Below are 18545 nucleotides of genomic sequence, written 5' to 3'. Positions count from 1 at the left end.
TAAATCGTTGAATGAGAAAGACAAGCCTAAGTATGATGATTTACAACACAGTTTTCTCGCGCTTGGAACAAGCCAACAGAAAGAAGTATTGTATCAACATCGACAGGAGCTGTATCTTCACATACTAGCCAAAAATAAAATTAAAAATAAAAACCTGAGAAGAGTTGAATAGAAAGTAGCATTATGACATCCTTCTCTGAAAGCTTCAAAAGCAATGTTGTAGCAGAGGTGATGAAGTACCATAACTCCAAAGCATTCTTACCAGGACACTTTACCCAACATCAAAAATGGGAATTCTGGTTTAGTCTATTGCTTCAATGAATCTCCCCTTGCCCTTTCAGCCTTTGAAAAGGACATGATGAGAGAGCCATGGCTGATAAGGTTCCTTCTGCCACGTTAATATTTGACGAATACATTACAATTTATGCTCCCTGCTGGAAAAATATTGTTATGAAGTCTCCTGTCAAAGACGCAATCAGCCATCAGTCATTGAGAGAGAGAGAGAGAGAGAGAGAGAGAGAGAGTATCAATTACATGCCATTAACATCTTGATCAGAAAATAATGACCATGAAAACATGAAGATCTTATCATCATGGACAATCATACTCAAAGAGCTCAGAACCAACAAGAATAAGAACATGAAGCACTAAATTTTTATAATTCGAAAAAGGGGAAAGAAACGAAAAGAAAAATAAACACAAAGAAGCTTTAATGAGTTTGCAAAAGCTGTAAAAGTTAAAAGCCATCAGACTTCATTGGGAGAACACACATACTTGATATCTAAACCAATCGGGTGGTATTAGGGTTTCTGTTGTTGATTACAGCATGGGCATATAAACTCCAGCATTAGTTATCAACCTATCATCATCACCATCATTAGAGTCTTCACTCCAAAAATAGATCAATGATGGACATACGAATAACTAGAACTTCATTAGCAATATTTAGACCAATACATGAGGTTTTTGACTCCTTGTTGAATGGGGGCCCAACTCAGTGAATAACAAGTAGCTATTTAACACCAAAATAACATCCAGTTGATATTGATTATAAATCAAATTTTTATACCAGTAATATGTGATAGAAGTAGCCAGTTCATACCCTTGTTGCAGAATGGAGGGCCTTGCACTGTCATTCACATCATGGGAATGGTGCCAACAAACACTGTGTAACACCAGGAAAGGAATATCCACTTACTACCCAATTTTAGCCTCTCCGTTCACTAAACTAGTTTCATCCTTGCTGGAGACACTACTGACTTCTTTACTACTGCTCTTCTTTGAAGTGTCTTTAATAGTAGTGGACCTATCTTTGGCTGCGCCAACCAATCTCCGGATGAACTTCTTTTGAGGGAGTTGAGCATCCTCTGCTGCAGTACTTCTAGTAGAGCTCGCAAGTTTAGTAGTGCTACTTTTGTCCTTGGGCTCTTCATTGTTCTTTTCAGCCAAACCGTCCTTTGGAGCATTCACAACTTTCTTACCTGAGCCTTCTTCAGGTGTTTTTTGCTTTGCACTGGGATTCTCAGGATCTGCATCAGGAAGTAGTGCTCGGCGGCTAAGGCGAAGTTGTCCCTTATCGTTTACCTGTATTCCACTCTCATGATTATCAAGAGAAGTTCTACTAAGTAGTCGAAATCCAGAAAAAAGCAAACTATATCAAGAAAAAGTTAGGAGAGCGAGGATCATTTTATCAGGATTTTAATAAGGCTATGCAGGATCCATCAAGCAGGAAAAATTGATAGAATATTCAACAGTGGGCAACTGCTAAGTAATAATTTATCATTTCATTATCATTACCAGCAAATAATTTAGTAATTTCACCTAACATTTTCATGTTTATTACGATTAACATAGTGAAACCATTTCTAGAAAAAACAATTTAAAATAATTTATGTCAAACCTTTTTATCAACCTTCTGAGTTTGTTGATCTAGTTCAGAAGTTTCTAACACGTGAAAAGTCAGAAATTAATATCAGAAATGAACGAGATTTTGAAAACCCTACCAAAAAAATTGTGACCAATAGAACAGCAACATGTGTTACAATGTGAGACCACTAGTAAAATTCCGAGTCCCCCCTCCCCCCCCCCCTATTAAATTGTTATCTTATTTGGCAACACTCCCAAACTTTAAAAAGTGACTGTTAGGCTTTAGTAGTGACAAATTCAGAGTCAAAACATATTAAGTTGTAGATTTTGATCTACAATTGAGTCAGTATAAAATGCGGTTCAAGAAAAGGTTGGAATTGAAGAGTTGAAGACTTCAATCAGAAGTTCGATCAAGAATGTGTATCTCTTCACATTCGAATTCCCGAGAGGTTTGATCACAAGTTCGATCACACTTCGTTCTATTTTTGAAGATGTGCATCATGTCCCATACTTAACCCAAGAGCCTTGATCGTAGTTCATTCGGTTTAAACGATGTGATCTTTTGAAACCCTACAGTCGCTCCATTGAAAAGATGTGATCGTTTGAAACGCTAAAGTTCATTCGAACGAACTGGCCGCATGCAGTTTTAATTGTTAGCTCACTTAGTTTTTAAAACACAGATTTTACCTCACCTATATAAGCCTAATGACCTACAATTTTCATAAGGTATTGTTCATTACTCTTGGAGAGATTCTTAAACAGTTTTGAGCCAAAACAGACACACATCCTCTCTGTGGTAGCTAAAAATCAAACTATAGAAAAAGCTTCAGCCACTAGAGTTATGAGTTGCAATGGATGAAGCTTGTTTGTAGAGGAAATTCTACATAAGAATGCCAGAGGTTCTGCAATCATTGCGGTGGGAGGCAAACAGGTCATTTGTTGGTGTTGTAAGCTGAGTTTACAAAGATTTTGTAAGTTGACTAGTCTGTAAAAAAGGTTTTTTTTTTTATAGTGGGTTCCTTTAGGCTTAGCTGGCCTCCAGAGTGGCTTTTCTTTTGAAGAGTTCTTCAAAAATTTTCACTTCATTATTAAAATCCCCGTGTTCATTTATTTTCTATTTGCTTGGAATTTGGTGATTATCTTTGTGGCGTTTGGATTGAAAATTGATAAACTTGATAAGTTGGATTGAGTGATAAGAATGAGATATTCACCGAATTGTCAACCTTGGGGTTAATTTAGAATTTTCAATGACAAACCCTTCAAACTATGTAGTGTTTTCAGGTTATTCTTCTGTTTGCATGTTCTATCAAGTTAAACGGAAATCACAACACATGATCAATTTTGATTGATACCATCCAATTCCATGAACTCCATATCAGATAAAATATTTAAAAAAGAAAGAAAAAAAAAAAACCAAACCCTTCGTTGGTCAACCGCGATGGCCCTGGAGGGATTGGCCATGGAAAGGGGAGAGACACACGGCCAAGCTATGTGTCACCATGGCCAGAGACCCACGATCATGTCCATGAAGGTGGGTCCTCCATGCCCTAGCCGTGGTGGATTCTTCTTCTTTTTTTTCATCTATGGCACAATTTTATTTTCATAAATCTAATGTGAGGGTATAGTAGTCAAGAACTGTAAAAATTAGTCATGTGTAGGTCAAATTGGGTGATTACCATCCTGGTTAACAGAAAATGCTAATAGAAGGGTTAACTTGAAAGTGTTGCATTTTTTTAGAGTATCGATTGTCACATTTTAAAGTTTTTGGGAGTGTTCGCAAATAGGGTGAGTGGGTGGGTGACAATTGGAAGGGGTTAAGTGTAGTCCCCCGCCCCCCCTCAAAAAAGAAAAAAAAAGTCTTCCTTCATATGTTCCTAATTGTATCTGGAAAACAGGAGTCAATATGGGCTTTCATCATGTTTACTGTACCCAACTGGTCAATTTTTCATCAAATTAAGCAGTGGATACAAAGCAACGTCTCTCAATAAGGCAGTTAAGCAAAATAAATGCTACTCACCAGATAAAACTTCGCATGCTATAGAATATATTGAAGAGAGAGAGAGAGAGAGGGGTGGGTGGTGGTGGGGGGGGGGGGGGGGGGGGGGGGGGAGTATCTGGAAAAGTAGTTATCCATACCTCAATAAGTTTAACATCAACGTGGTCTCCAACTTTAAACGCCTGTAACAACAAAAATATTATATAAATATTACCATGACATCTGTTTATGGTTTGAGAAAATAGGAGATGCTTACATCTTCTGTCTTTGCCAGCCAATTTGAACTCAATTCACTAATATGGCAAAGTCCCTGCAGAAAATTTGAAATTTGAGATATTTTTTGTGGATATACTTTTTGACCCCAATTCCTCCCATAAAAGAAATCTTAAATCGGTGTTGCGTAAGGTTTATAAAAAGTAGAGCAAAATCATTCGTTGATTGATATATAAAAAGATAACATCCATTTGATCACATCATTTAAATATTTTACTGCTATAAAACTACAACAAGAGCACCAGCATCCCTTAGAAACATTCTTGAAACTCAAGAAAAAGAACTGGTTTAAGAAGGATATAACTTTAGAACAGAATTCAAACATTAAATATAAACAATTATACTTGTCAGCAAAATAAGAAAATATCAACTGGGAAAGGTTTGTGCTTTTAGCAATTTGGGATTACATATATACCTCCCGTCCAGGTGCTATCTCAACAAAAGCTCCGTAAGGAGCTATTGATTTGATTTCACAGTTCCTGAAAAGAGGAAAGAAGTCAAATATCTCTCAATTTCATAAATTAAAGTCTAGAAAATTAAGCACAGATAATAGGTGGAACTCCTAGATCCTAGTCAACACTGAACTCCGACCATTTGGAGAACTATACTTTGTTATGCACATCTTTGTCTGCAGAATGAATTGCCTACTAGTAAGAAAAAGTAACGAAAAAGGCCAATGCTATCTACCTATAGACATCACCAACAGTTGGAACCATTGTCAGACTACTAATAATAGCTTTTGACTTCTCCAAACTCGATAGATCCCTTGCAGTAATTTTCACCTGCAAAAGCCAAAAATATGTGACATTGTAGTAGTTTAATAATTGAACCCAAGATAAGGTCTTCATCTGATCTTACTATTCCATCATCTTGAGTGTCAATTGCGTCTACCCCAGTTTCTTCAATAATACTCTTGACCTTCTTCCCACCAGAACCGATGATAATGTTTACTTTCTCAGGTTTGACCTATAAAACAACAATACGCCAAGGAAGGAGTACATTACATGTTGCAGGTCATCAGTTCTAGTTGGCCCTGCAATATAACGAGTTCTGTGGGTAGGAAACAAACCTTCATAATGTGAATTAATGGAGCGTACTTAGAAAGGCTTTTTGAGGGAGCAGGTGAGCATTTCAACATTTCAGCTGAATTGTGAAACATGAAGGAAAAAAGAAAAAGAAAAAGACAATTAAATTAATTTCACTTCAAAATGATAGGACAAAGTAGCGCTCAAACTGATTTCACCATATAAAGATATCTCTAAACCATAACTTAAGTCAAAATATGGCTCTATAAAAGTAAGAAATAGGACCACATGGATTGGGTTTATAGCTGGAAAATAAGCACCATCCAAAGAACAAAATATATGGACAAAAGAACCGTGTAAACTAAAAAATAAACAACAGACAATGAATAGTTGCTGAATAGAAAATCATAAATAATCCTTCATGTTCTATCATCATAGGTGGTGTCACAATTGAAGATATCATAAAAGTTCAGTCATTTATCTAACCGTCATTGTAATAAAGGAGACACCACTAAAGTGAGCAATCAAAAGTAAAAAGGTATCCTATATCTCACTCCAAACAAAAATCCTGTTGTATATATGTTATGATCAGAGTGTTACATTCCAATGGTGGTGTTGTAGTTTACATGAACGAGTTTAAACACAAAAGGTAGAGGCAATTCAACTTGTTACGTAGCCTACCACACATCTTATCATATAGGTTTAGAGAAATAATACAATGACTAAAATATCTCCAAACCTAAATGACTCACAAACTTAAATAACGCTTCTAACACTCTCCCTCAAGTTAGAGCATATACATCATATAAATCTAGCTTCGAAAAAACAAGCAAACGAAAAAACACCTAGAAAAACATACTAACACTCACCCTCAAGCTAGAACAGCTTTGAGCACACAATACAAAAACTGATAAAAATAAAAATAACAAGAAAATTCGCTAAAAATGTCAAAGCTGGTCAAAAACTCGGTGGGAAATTGCAACTGGAGGTCAGAGAATCTCGCCAGGAAATATCAAGGACTGGTTGGAACCCACCGGAAAACAACAAGTCCAGTTGGAACTCACCACAAAACAAGGCCGGTAGGATCTTGCCGGAAAACACCAAGAACCGGTCAGAAACCATTGCAAAACACTGAGGCTGGTCAGATCTCACCGCAAAACACCAAAGCCGATAAGATCTCGACAACCAACAGCAATCACGTGAATAACTGGAATGAGAACGACTCCCCCTGACCAACAAAACCGATGGGAGCACCATGTAGCCCAAACCACATGAACTGGGCAAAAACACAACTGAATCGGACATGAAACGTCACCAACTTTAAAGAAGTTGAAATGGTAAGAAAATCACTGAACTGGTCAGAAAACACACTGAACCGATCAGAAATCACATGGAACTGACCTGGAATGAATTGAACCGGGTGAAAAACACATTGAACCGGGTATGAAACTCATTGAGCCGGTCACAAATTTCACAGAACTGGCTCTAAAAGATGCTAAACTGGTTAGAAAACACACTGAATCGGGAAGAAAACCATTGAGCTGGTCAGAAATCACACTGAACCGGACCTGGTATGCATTGAAGAAAACCATATGAACCAGTCACGAAACACCAAGAACTGATCCAAACATAAACAAATTATCAAATCGGGAACATGGCTATCCTTATCCAAGATAGGAAACAACCACCAGCAGTAACCAAATAGCGATCTCCATCTCCAACAGCACGCCGGAAAAATCACCAACGATCAGAACTCAGCGACCTCTGTACACCTCAAAGATCATCGAAGAGCACAAAAAAACTACCGGGAAACACGTGGCGTCCCACATTGCCTGGGTGTGAGAAAGGGGAGATACTTATATAGAGCATGCTCTTTCTAAATGGTCTGAGACCTTTTAGGATAAACCCAATAATAAAATTGTGCGGGCTTAGCCCAAAGCGGAGAATATGATATCATTTAGGACAGAATGTTACATATGTTATCAGAGCCATTGCCCAGCCTAAGATGGGGAGAGCGTGCACAAGCCTATAAGAGTCGCTAGTGAGGACGCTGGGTCCCAAGAGAAGGTGATTGTAGTGTCCCACATTGCCTAGGCTTGTGCACATTCCCCCCATCTCAAGATGGGCTTTGACTCTGATACCATATATAACACCCCGGCCTAAATGATATGATATTGTCCGCTTTGAGCTAAGTCCGCATGGTTTTATTATTGGGTTTACCCCAAAAGACCTCATACTATTTAGAGAAAGCATACTCTATATAAGCACATCCCCTTTCTCACACACAGGCAATGTAGGATGCCACATCACAAAAGTCACCGGAGTAGCCACAAAAACCATTGGAATCACCAGATTTTACCGGATTAGCGACCGAGTACCATTGTGCATGACACAACAACAACGATAACCAACTCGAATGAACCTCGCACGCCCAACAACACAGCCACAAACAACGCCGACAACCACTACATGATAGACAACCACCGTGAAAACACACGGCAAACTGTTTTTTTCTCACAACGAACAACTCTTTTAGAGCCCTATCAGGGTGCTGCCACACAGGCGGTGCTGCCACCAGAGGGACACTCGCCAACACCGAGTCGTAAAAGTTTAACCAAAGGAAGAAAACACAAAACTACAAACGAAACAGCTAGACAAAGGGTCTAAACCCTAAGGCTCTGATACCATGTTGTAGTTTAGATAAACGATTTAGATACAAAAGGTGGAAGATATTCAACTTGCTTCATAGCCTACCACACATCTTATTATATAGGTTTAGAGAAATATTACAATGACCAAAATATCCTCAAACCCTAATAACTCTTCTAACAGGTGGCAACTTTGCAAACTCTATTTATATGTTGTATTTCATATGCGCAACGACTTAAGAGTTATTTACAAAAGTATGAGGCCACTTAACAATAATCTCCAAAAATTTAAAAAAAAAAAAAAAAAAAAAAAAAAACAGTTTTCTTTTAACACTTTTGGGTAAGAATTTAATTTAATATAATTTGATGACTAATAATTTTATTAGTAAGAGAAGTAAAGCTCGCGTACACGAAAAGTATACAAGGGAAGCCACCACCCTAATGAGGTCGAATATCTAAAAAGTTAACAAGATCTACAAGATTATAGGAAGAAAAATTAGAAACAAACATTACAACCCAGTCTAAAAGAGATTTCAAGGAGGATTTTAATTGAAGCTCACTAGACTCGCGATCCTCAATAGACGCCGATTTCTTTCTCTCCAAATGCTCCACATTGGTAAAGTAGGGATGACTTTCCATATGGCCTCTTTGGATTGACCCCAACCTTGTGTCTTGCAACAGTAAAGTAGCTCTAGTATATTGCTAGGCATGACCCACGAGACTCCAAATAAGGTAGTCCCAAATCTTGACAGTAAACTCACAATGGATGAGGAGGCGGTTAACAATCTCCTCGCTCTTTTTGCAAAGACAACACCAATTAACAAGAGTAAGACCCTGCCTCCTAAGATTATCAATTTTGAGGATTTTGCCCAAAGCTGCCATCCAAGTGAAGAAACGAGGAGGAGCCTTCACATTCCAGGAGCTCTTCCAAAGAATTAGACAAGAGTATCCAGAATGTAGTGAAATGTAATAACTCTCAACATCAAACCCACGATTACCTGTTGGGGTCCACAACATTTTATTTGTCTCTCTCGGATGGGTTTTCGAAGAGCACAATATATCAAGGAATGCAACAAGGGACTCAAGCTCCTGGACCGCATTGAGAAAGCTTGGGTTCAAATGGACAGAATTGCTTGAAGCGTCCATGTAATCCAACACTAATTTCTCTTTGTCACAAGCTATGGAATAAAGTTCAATGAAAAAAGATTTAAGATTTGCTTCTGTGCACCACACGCCTTGCCAGAAACAAAGGTGAGACCCATCCCCTACTTTGTAGGAGAACAAGTTGGAGAGATTGCGGGGGTATATTAGACCAAATCAAACTCCTACTACTAGAGATATCGTTGAAGATGAAGACAAGGAAGCTAAACATCAAGTGTCAATAGAAGAACACTCATGATAGAACTCTAGTGTCATCCAACACTCACGTGTGTGTATATATATATATATATGGGCGGTTAGAGGTTTTTCCAAATCCTAAAACTGCTAATCACACCGTTTTAGGCAGTTAGCAGTTAAGGCGGTTAATAACCAAAGGACAGAAAACAGATCCTCCTTTTTGCTCTGCACAACCCTACCCCCATTTGCAACATCAAGTGATGAAACGTCTATGGCACAACCAGTCCCGTCTCCATCGATTGCACCACCACACAAATTTGAAACAGCTCGGTTCTTACCCAAAGGATAATCCAGTGTCCTTGGAAGGTTCCTCTTTCGCCAATGGCTCAAGAAACACCCCAGCCCAGGACCCAGATTCTTCTCATTCTTCATCCAATCCAAAGGAGAGTCGCTGGAAGAAGGAAGCCCTCTCATGGCTTCGAAGAATGCGATTAATTTGCTCAGCTCCCCAAAGAATCTACTCCAACTCTGCCCTTCACGATCTTCCGGCAGCAAAATAAACCCTCCCCGGCACGGCACCCCACATGAGTGGATCTTTCAAAACACCCAGAGATCATTATTTTCAATAGCCTTGTATAAATTAATCACTAACTTGGGTAGTATTCCAACTTTTTCTTTCTTGTAATTTCTTGGTATATGAACTTTTAGAGTTTGTCCAAGAGCTTTTATACAACCAGGATAATTAAGGCAGCTCCCTCTCAGCTTTCTTTATAGAGTTCTATTTACTTAAAAATAAAAATAAAAAGAAAAGAAAATGAAACCATAACTAATTGCTGTACATGCGCTAAAAACATGCCCCGCACTTTACCATCAGGCACGAGCCAAGTATGACGAAAGATTAGAAAGAAATTTTAGTCTTACAAATTAAAGAAAACATGAAGCCGAAGAAACTTTTCATCTTTCCTTTCTAACTAGGGCATCGAAAGGCATGCCTAGAGCTTAACAGAATCTTCACTCCTGCTGAAAGTGTATAATCTTGTATGCCCATGCATACGATATTGGGCATTAACTTATTGTTCATGCATGTTGGTCATGCTATTTATATGTTAAGAGCCATTTGAAAAGAAATTCAGACTAATTACCATGTCAACAACAAGAAGAACTCCAGAGGATCAAAGAGAGAATTTTTCATTAATTCTAGTATTGCATATTAGTGAGCATACCAAGAATATGCTTTCGGCCATCTCTTGCTTGGAATAGTGCCTGTCTCATAATGGGTATAGTAATTCCTCCCACCTATCATAAAAGAAGGGTCAGTGGTTATTACATATAATTATCAAACTTACCAATTTACAGAAGAACACAGATACATCGGATTTTTTTTTTTTTTTTCTTAAAAAAAAAAAAATAATAAAATTATATATACTATCCAGGGAAGGAGGTTGGATACAGAATAGCATCCTTTATTCATAAATGGCAGTTACTCATAAACAAACAACAAAAGGAGAGAAGCTATAAAATGCAGATAATATCTCACTTTTATGTCCATTTGAAAGGCAGTTATTCCTTCTTCATTTCCAGCAACCTGCAATCACCAATTTGTTTAACTAAACGTGTTATTTTCTTGTTTAGCATGATATCTCAGTAATTCATCTTGAGTACAAGCATTTTCAGATCTTATGGAAAATTTAATTGAAAACCCATCGAACAAACTAAAAATTAAATAACTTGAGTTCTAGAATATGACCTTAAAATCCATATCTCCAGAGGCATCTTCTGATCCGGTTATGTCAGATAGAATAAGTGGAGTTCCATCTCCCCCAAATTCCTGAGTGTCCAGAACCATACCCATTGCTATCCCAGCAATAGAGCACTTAATTGGAACCCCAGCATCTTGCAATGCCAAGCAACCTCCACAAACAGATGCCATGCTGTTGCATAATAGAAATTGATGTTAAGAAGTAAACCTTAATGTCTAAGTTACATGGTGAAGGCCTCAATATGCAGTTCTCAGAAAAAAGAAGAGGTGTACTCTAGACAAATATCCATGACATAAGTTGAACATGCTCTTTAAATTTCAGAAAATACTTGAAACATAGAATAAAAAAAATCACATTTTTTAGTTTTTACTGATCAACTCAATAACCATCCACCTTGAGGAGCCATTGCTTTCAGTGATGGTACTCTCAACACGTATGGTGTAAGGAAAATCATCATCAGAAGGCAGGATTGGTTCAAGAGCTCTCTCGGCAAGCATTCCATGACCAATTTCTCTTCTACTAGGTGCCCCAATTCGCCCAACTTCTCCAACACATGACGGAGGAAATGAGTACTGAAATATTATACAAGTTCTTAACAATCAGCAAGGTTCTAAATATTTTCAGGGCTAATATATCAAAGTTGCAAATCCAAGAAATACAGTTATAACTAGCAGCTTCATAAGCAAGTTGAGAAGCTCCATAAGAATATAATAATGATGATGATGGTGATAAAGCAACCAAATATATATATATATATTAAAGAACAAAAGCTAAATAAGCATAAGTGGTGCATATAATTAATTATCATGATTAAGTCACTCATAAAGTAAAACATGCAAGCAGTAGCAGAATGCAAGGAAGAGCACCAAAGCATGATTGTTCCACACAGAAACAGACTTGATTAAAGTCAACAATTTGTTATTTTTCAAACTCCACTTATCAGCATCGCATGTAAACCAGAGAGCCAGCGAGCTTCCTTTTTGCAAACAAAAAGTTTTGTAGGAAGGGGAATAGAATTACAAGTTGACATCGAGTGTAACCTTTCCTCATTTTATTAGCTCTCTTCCTGTACAAGAATTGACTTATTACATCCAAATTTTGTATTAACTTTCTTCCATCAGGACTTACCATTTTCATACATAACAGTAATGTAAAAAAACTTATTATGATCTCATGATTTCCCACCCAACAACTTCACCTTTAAGACTATAGCTCATGCTCAACAGTAACAGTTGAAAATTCAAACAATAGTCTTAAAAATGGAGACGTAAAAAAAATGCAAAGGCCATATAATTTCTCAAACATAGGTTATGTAAAACAATAAAAGCTTAAATATAATGTTTCTAAGAATATTATGAAGCACAAGATAAACCAATTTAATTCCATAATAATGGGCCACAAAATGAAAATTTGCAGGCAATATATAGACTTGAAGCATATTTATAGCTAAGAAAAAATGTCTGTTTATGTTGCCTACAAGAGAGGTTCTCCACATATTATTAAATGGTACTAAAGATAAATTAAGAGACCTGGAGATAAAACCTCTTCAGTTCATCCGCACCCTCAAGGTTGTCTATTCTTTGTGCCATCTGTCTATCACCAAGTGTAGTCACTGCCAACGCCTGTAAACACCAAAAATAAAAAGTAAATTGATGATAAACATAGAAATGAAATAATGAACATTAATAACCTTAAGTATACACATAAAACTGCATTCATGATTATTCTACATCTTATCACCAAAAAGAGAACACACAACAATGTCAACTCCCCGAATAGTTCTCACTGGTCCCACTACTAATCCTGACTAAATGATGATCAAGAGTGTCATCAAAGAAAGTACCTCCAGTATCAAAATTCAGTTATTTTGGGTGAGGTATGGAGACACAGGACAAGGGTACAATATGGGCAGGTCAAATACAAATGATCCTGGAAAAGTAGAAATGACAGAGAAGAGATTGCAATGAAGGTGTGTGTGTCTACATCTAATAAATATAAGTTATTACAAATTCATGCATTATCATGTGGCCTATAAGCTATGTTTTATATTTATTTATGATATATCACAACCATGGTCATAACTATAACAAATGAATGACACAGACATACATCCATTGCTTGTTAAAAGAAAGTCAAAGAAAATAAGAGAGGCAAAGGTAGTACTGAAAATTAAAAATGTATTAATAAAATTATGCACACGGTTGGAAGTGTTGAAAAACATAAATCACATAGTGTACAAGGGACAGCATTCAACATTGACAAGCTAAAAATTTGGCACCCCAGTCAAAACACAAATCTGTTAGAATATATTGTGTGAGATTTGATATTATGGGAATATATTAGCATTGATTGTACTTGATAAAATCAGATCAGAATTGAATATATTTGATTTGATTTTATCAGCCATATCATTTTGTATTCTCTCCACATCCCTATAAATAGGGACCTTGTATTGTAAAATTATCCAAGTGAATAAGAGCATAATGTAGCCTTAGAACTTTATCCTGTGGACATAAGTTATAGATCGAACCAAGTAAAATCATTCTCTCTATTTTATTTTATTTCCGCTATTATCTTATTTTTCCATTTGATTATGATTTTCTTCATTGTATCAAAGCCTTTCGGCTAATGCCAGTGTTTCGATCCTAGATAGTAATTTTAATTTTGTTCCTTTTGTTTGTTTTGGATTGTTTTCAATCATAGTCACGAAACCTTTATTTCTATTCTTTATTTCCATTTGAGTTTATGTTCGTAAAAAATATATATATATGTGTGTGTGTGTGTGTGTGTGTGTGTTTGTTTTGGATTGTTTTCAATCACAGTCACGAAACCTTTATTTCTATTCTTTATTTCCATTTGAGTTTATGTTCGTAAAAAATATATGTGTGTGTGTGTGTGTGTTTTGCTGGGCAAGAATCTCAGATCTTCGTCTTCGTCACTCGACCTACAGAAGACCCAGTTCCACCCTGCCTCCACTAGGGTCGTCTCCCTCAACCTCCAGCTTCAAACAATCACTTGCTCCGACAAATCCATTTTGAACTTCATCTCGTCCTGCAGATATCGCTCCAAACTCTTTTTTTTTTTTTTTTTTTTTTTCTTTTTATAAATAAGTAATTTATTGAAAAGCGCAGAGGGGCGCAACCCTAGTACACAGAAAGTATACAAAGAAAAGCCCCACTATAGACAAAAAGTGCATAGGGGCGCTCCAAACTCTTCTCCGATGCCGTCGCAGCCTTCATATCATGCCAGCACCATGATTTCTTCTAATGCCGTTGCTTCTGCCATAAGATCACTGAGATGCAAATTCAGTGCGAGATTTGGCTCTTTTGTAGTCTTTCTTGGTTTGAATTAGTCAAAAAGATGAACAAGTAGTACATTCTAGAAGATGCAAGGTGTTTAAAAAAATAAAGTGAGAAAAAGGTTGTTTGGAGAATAGGTAGTCGGCTAGTGTTATAGCATACCCTTGGCCTTGGGAAGATGAAAAAAAAATTGTGTGATTTTGGATTGGTTCGTTCAATGGGAATGATGAAAAAAAAAAGATGTGGTGAGAGTTATAAAAATAAAAAAATAAAAACTGAAGAAAGGAGTAAAAAATTCGGTTGAAAGAAAAAAAAAGAAAAAATTTAGGAACGAAGATGAAGAAGTGAGAAGGAAAGAGGAAAGAGGGGTGACAGTCAACCCCCGAGTAGTCGCAAAACTTGAGGAGATCAATGGTGGATCCGAGTGAATAGGAGTACATCGAAGCAGGAGGGATCAGCTCGGATTATAGAAGAGGGAGGGGAAGTGGTTGGGCTCAAGGTGGGTAAGGAGGCAGTTGGTATATGATTAAAGAGAAAGAGAGGAAGGAGAAGCATCACCAACTGTGGGTTGCTACAGTAAGGTTGCTATGGTCGGTTCCATACCACTATTCCTCCAAGCCTGCCATGCTTAGAGAGACAGAGAGAGAGAGAGTGGTTACCGCATAGAATAGCCCTTTTCTAATGCCCTTTCATGTTTAGAATGCAGGCCATGTAATAGCTATTCCCACCCTTAAAAATAAGAAATAGTTAATACAGGAAATAGCTATTTCTTGTAATCAAAATAGAACTAAACCTATGGATTAGCTACCCCAAGGGGTAAATCAATCGGTTGGGAATCATGCCTCATTAAGCAAAGGTCATTAGTTCAAATTTCTCCTTCCCCCTCTCCTTGGCCTAATTACTTATAAACGAAAAAAAAAAAGAAAAAAAAAAAAAAAAACTATGGCTTAGCTATTTCATTATAGACCTACTTTACCAACAAACTATTTATGGAAAAACAGCAGCTCCATGTACACATACAGAAGAACAAACAACAGTAGGCAGTCATCAAGGCATGTATTCAAAACCAAAATTACATTGTTTCAAACCTGAGTTTCCCCTCGGGTGAAAAGAGAACTTCCATGTGCCCTTGGAAGTAATCCACAAGTTGAATTAATTGAACGTATTTCAACAGGGGTTCGTCCATCACTTCTTCTTCCACCCTACAACAAGTTCAGCAAAAAAGAGTTTCGAATATGACTTTCCTGGTATCAATCACACTCGACAAAGGGATCCTAATTGTCTGACATTGCCCTAACCCCAAAAGTGAGGCTTGAGGGATCCCAGTTATAGAATGCTTCTCCAGCTCCTTGAAAGAATTGTTACTAAAACAGAATTAAATGTCTGGAACTACAAAGAAAGATATCATTCTTACCTCCACAATGCGCTTTCGCAAAAATTTCGATGTAACTTCTTTAAAAACCAGCTTCACGTCTACTTCAGAAAAAAGCTGGAAAAGGACAGTGATTGTAATCCATTGACGCTTGCACCACAATATGCTATTTAAAAATTTAACAAGATAAACATAAAAGATAGACCAGCAATAATTCATTTAGCAGTAAAATAAAATAAAATCCAAAAGACCTTCAAAAATTAAGAAAATATATAAAATTTGCCAAATGAAGTAAAATTATTATTTCCCCTATAGGTCTTAACCCATATAACTTAAATAATTGTAAAAACATCAAGATAAATGCAGGATCTATATCAACTCAAAAGGATATTAAGCCATTTGCATATGACGCAGCCAGCCAAACAAAGCAGATCATATCTGCAGCTTAAATGTCAAATAGAGTCCCTGATACAAACTCACATTGGTATCTTGATTTTTTGATTAAGTAAAATAATTAACTAAAAGCATAAAGAAAGGGGCACATCCCTGGACATAAAAGATGTACACTAGATATGCACCAAAAAATTAAAGGAAAAAAACTCTCAAGGTAGTATCAAAAGTTGCTCCAAGAAGCCAGGAAAAATTAAGTAAGAGAATCAGTCCAACCAATCAATCATAACATAGATGGACCTGCAATTCCTCGTTCTCAACTAGAACTGATTGTGCATCTTAGCATAGATGGACTTGCCCTGCTAAGGAAATCTAGAAATTGTCTGCCAGTTTATGTTTCAGTTTAAAAGCTCGCATTGACAGTGTTGCTAGCTTACATCACTTACAATTGATACCTCTCTTCGCACCCATTTGGGATTACGTTAGGAAGTTTAAAAAGTACTTCAGAACCCAAAATGCTAGTATGTTTGGTAAAAATATTAAAAGTACTTCTTTGACTTTTTTACTCTAAATGGCCAAAACAAAATTTTGGAAAAAGCTTAAAAATGAAGCTTTTTCTAAAAAACTCCTTTGGCTTTAAAAGCGCAATTTCCCAATGCAAACCTAAACATACCCAAGAAATCGTTTGGAGAATTCCATTCTTACGAAATTTGTTTTTATATTATCCATTAATAGCCACATAGTTACATGGAAGTACAAAGATCATAATATAATCATAATCTTGTTCCAACTGGAGCCTTTGGGGTGAGGTCGTGGAAGAATATCAAGAAAGGGTGGGATAATATTTTCAGCTTTATTAGATTTGAGGTGGAGGGTGGCACCAAGATCAGCTTTTGGCATGACCAGTAGTGTGGTAGCGGCTCTAAAGGTAGCTTTTCCAGTTTTATTTGGTCTCGCTTGCGCTAAGGAAGCCTCTATAGCGGCTAATTTGGAGCTTTTGGGCGGTTCCAACAAGTGGAATGTGAGCTTTGCAAGAGTGGCGCAAGATTGGGAGGTGGATGTCTTTACTTCTTTTTACTAGGTGTTTTTTTTTTTATAAGTAATGTAGTATATATCAAAAAAGCGCAAAGCGCCACTAAGTACACAATAAAGTATACAAAGGAACCCAACCAAACACCCTAACAAACCAAAAACCCAGAAAAAGCCCAAGAAAAGAGCACAAGAAGGAATACAAGGGACCCAACCAAACACCCAAGAAAAGCCCTAGTGCACCTTAGGGGGAAAGGAAAATGCATTTTTCGAACCCAAATATCCCCTCCGACGCTGGCCCTTCACCGGAGAGATGGAGAAATCCAGATTTTTGAGCTCCCTCATCCCCTTAACCTTAGGAGTAGAAGCTTCAACCACGGGCTCCCTCTTTTCAACCACAACCTCGACAAGCAGGTCCTTGTTCTTATGCAGCTGCTTTGCGACTTTTTCCTTCACCCTCCGGGTATACCACAATTGGGACGTGGATATAGAGGAATAAATGGGAGTACCACTCTCTGTCATGCGAGGAAAAGGACGACTAAGACTCCTACCCATCTCAGCCGCCCCATCGAAAAGGGAAGTAGTCGAGAGAGAAGTGCAGACCAGAGACAAGAGCAAGGAGGTAGCAGCAAGGGAATGAAGACCCAGCTCAGCCACCCCAAAGGTAGGCGAGACAGTAGAGCCTACTTGAACCTCCACCAGCAAAGTGAGAGAGACTTCCGGAATAGGGTCCTTTCCCTTAGAAGACAAGGAAGAATCCTTCAACACCACCGGAGAGGGAGAGACAGCTCTCCGACCAAAGAACCCATGACGAATCAAGCCTTTCGCCAGAGAAGAAGGACGAACAACTTGAGTTTCCTCCCCCCCCCAAAAAAGGAACCTCCCTATCCCTGCAAAGAGGGCTCACCGGAGAGTCCATCTCCCAAGGAACAGAGAAGGCCTCTTTGAGAACAAAAAGACGCCCCGAATCAGAAAGCTCCAAAGGCACAGGCGCACCTAGGCGGGCTTCAGGCATCGAAAAAAAAGAATCCTCCCAATCCCTGCGCAAAGGGCTCGCCGGTAAATCCTCTGCAGAAGGGACAAAAACAGCCCCCTAAGAAGACCCATCATCGGCAGACCCGACATTCTCGCCCAAAGCTCGCATCGAAGAGAGAGAGAACTCCGTCGGAGAAGACCCATCGTCGGAATCCAAACCCGTAACCTACAAACTCAAAGAAGACCTAGCCAACGGCTCCAAAACATCTTCAGTGACCAGAGGAAGCCCCGGAGAAGGCACCAAAAGCGACGCACACGCAGAAACAGGATCCAAAGGCAAAGAATTCGAGACAAAAATTAGATTCGAACCCAGCTCCAACTCGGAACCGAATTTTGAACTGGATCCAAGTTTTGATCCGGATGAACCAGATCCAAATTTTGACCCGACCCCGTTTTAGAGACCGACCCAGAAACGCAACCCAAAACAGAATTGGTTAGGCCCAAAATACAAACCCTTTTCCTCCTGCGATTGGGCTTCGAGGCAAGCCCAGCACGAACCCGGTCCAATTTACGT

At 38.0% G+C, this 18545-nt stretch overlaps 1 protein-coding gene across 1 annotated transcript in view; it reads right to left on the bottom strand.

The window, feature by feature from the left end:
- Positions 1 to 18545, bottom strand: part of RIF10 (polyribonucleotide nucleotidyltransferase) — a 45210-nt gene continuing 26665 nt past the window's right edge. The window contains exons 11-25 of the mRNA XM_059606700.2: positions 15620 to 15694; positions 15294 to 15407; positions 12436 to 12528; positions 11300 to 11478; positions 10894 to 11077; positions 10684 to 10731; positions 10370 to 10442; positions 5205 to 5278; positions 4994 to 5101; positions 4823 to 4917; positions 4551 to 4614; positions 4119 to 4172; positions 4003 to 4044; positions 1103 to 1584; positions 1 to 460 (exon numbers count right to left, since the gene is read on the bottom strand). Coding sequence (XP_059462683.2) covers positions 1198 to 1584; positions 4003 to 4044; positions 4119 to 4172; positions 4551 to 4614; positions 4823 to 4917; positions 4994 to 5101; positions 5205 to 5278; positions 10370 to 10442; positions 10684 to 10731; positions 10894 to 11077; positions 11300 to 11478; positions 12436 to 12528; positions 15294 to 15407; positions 15620 to 15694 — 1590 coding nt within the window. The 3' untranslated portion in view covers positions 1 to 460; positions 1103 to 1197. The remainder of the gene's footprint in view (positions 461 to 1102; positions 1585 to 4002; positions 4045 to 4118; positions 4173 to 4550; positions 4615 to 4822; positions 4918 to 4993; positions 5102 to 5204; positions 5279 to 10369; positions 10443 to 10683; positions 10732 to 10893; positions 11078 to 11299; positions 11479 to 12435; positions 12529 to 15293; positions 15408 to 15619; positions 15695 to 18545) is intronic.

This window comes from Corylus avellana, chromosome 10 (assembly GCF_965113065.1).
Source record: "Corylus avellana chromosome 10, dhCorAvel1.hap1.2, whole genome shotgun sequence".
Classification (NCBI taxonomy): Eukaryota; Viridiplantae; Streptophyta; class Magnoliopsida; order Fagales; family Betulaceae; genus Corylus; species Corylus avellana.
This window is presented reverse-complemented; position numbering and strand designations above follow the sequence as displayed.